The sequence below is a fragment of the Camelina sativa genome, chromosome 5, assembly GCF_000633955.1.
Source record: "Camelina sativa cultivar DH55 chromosome 5, Cs, whole genome shotgun sequence".
NCBI classification, from domain to species: Eukaryota; Viridiplantae; Streptophyta; class Magnoliopsida; order Brassicales; family Brassicaceae; genus Camelina; species Camelina sativa.
In genome coordinates, this window is record NC_025689.1 from 23,370,895 (window position 1) to 23,372,005 (window position 1,111).

Genomic DNA, 1,111 nt, shown 5'->3' on the forward strand with positions numbered 1-1,111 from the left:
CTTTTTCCAATCTCTCATCATATAAGATGTGCCAAGATCAAACTAATGATTACTCCATACAAACATTGCCAAAATACTTTTAAATCAGCTCAAAAACGTTCTTGGGAGGCTCAATCCAAAAGTCATTAGAAGAAAGCTGGTTTCCCCAATCAAGATTATGCTCACGTGGGTGGTATCTCCTTTCATGAACCGAATACGCCACACAACGTTTCTCACCGTGACTTAACTTAGGGAAGTAGACGCTATTCCTTAACATCCCCTTGTTGACATAAGTTCTCGATTCACATGACATACTACTCACAAAAATAGTTAAGCTACCAAGTGTATCATTCTTTTCCCAAGTACCTCTTGCAAGATCGAGTTGAAACACCAAAGGATCCTTGTTTTCATATGTACATATCACAAATATGTCTCCTTTATAACCCACCATGAACCTTACTCCATTCCAACTCTCCTCATCAGGACATCTAGGTGGCAGTACATCAAGAACATTCCATGTGCGTAAAGACGGATCAAAAACCGCAAGACAGTTTGTTCGGTTGAGACAGTAAAACAAACCATTTGAGAAGACAACTTTGTTATTTTCAACATCAAGAAATTGAGACTCAACCTGCATTGAAGTCCACATCGTTTGACCGGGGCTCCAAGTGCGGATAGTGACATGGCCTGGATCATAATCCTTGATCGTAAACACAACACACTGACTCGATATAGGAGCACAAGAGAAACCCACTAACTGATAATAATTCCACAGCTGAAGATCAGGCAAGACCACAAGATCAATACTAAACGGATTGAACAAGACAAAGTCTGATGAATCCTCTTTGCTCATAAGTACCCAACCATCTTTAGAGTAACGAACAATAGAGCCAACTAATGATTTAGGAAGCTCCCTTGCATATTTCTTGCCGTTTGATGGATCATAAAACTCGTAAGTGTTTTTGGTTTGAGGGAAGCACATGAGCCAAGGTGATTGGTCTATGACCCTAACCGAAACTGCGGCTTCATACCACGATTTGCATACAACAGAAGCTCTTACGTTATCTTTGATTTCAAGATAAGTCATTACTGAGCTTAGAAGCTCCAAAGGAAGGTATCTCCATATTTGATT

At 40.0% G+C, this 1,111-nt stretch overlaps 1 protein-coding gene across 2 annotated transcripts in view; it reads right to left on the reverse strand.

The window, feature by feature from the left end:
• Nucleotides 1–1,105, reverse strand: part of LOC104787464 (F-box/kelch-repeat protein At1g57790) — a 2,466-nt gene extending 1,361 nt beyond the window's left edge. Inside the window, exon 1 of one of the 2 annotated variants that reach the window (XR_002038158.1) lies at nucleotides 27–1,105. Coding sequence is in view for 1 of the 2 variants with exons in the window: in XM_010513054.1 (XP_010511356.1) it covers nucleotides 346–1,066 (721 nt within the window). In the remaining variant the exon portion in view is untranslated. The remainder of the gene's footprint in view (nucleotides 1–26) is intronic. The other variant, XM_010513054.1, reaches the window with a different exon arrangement.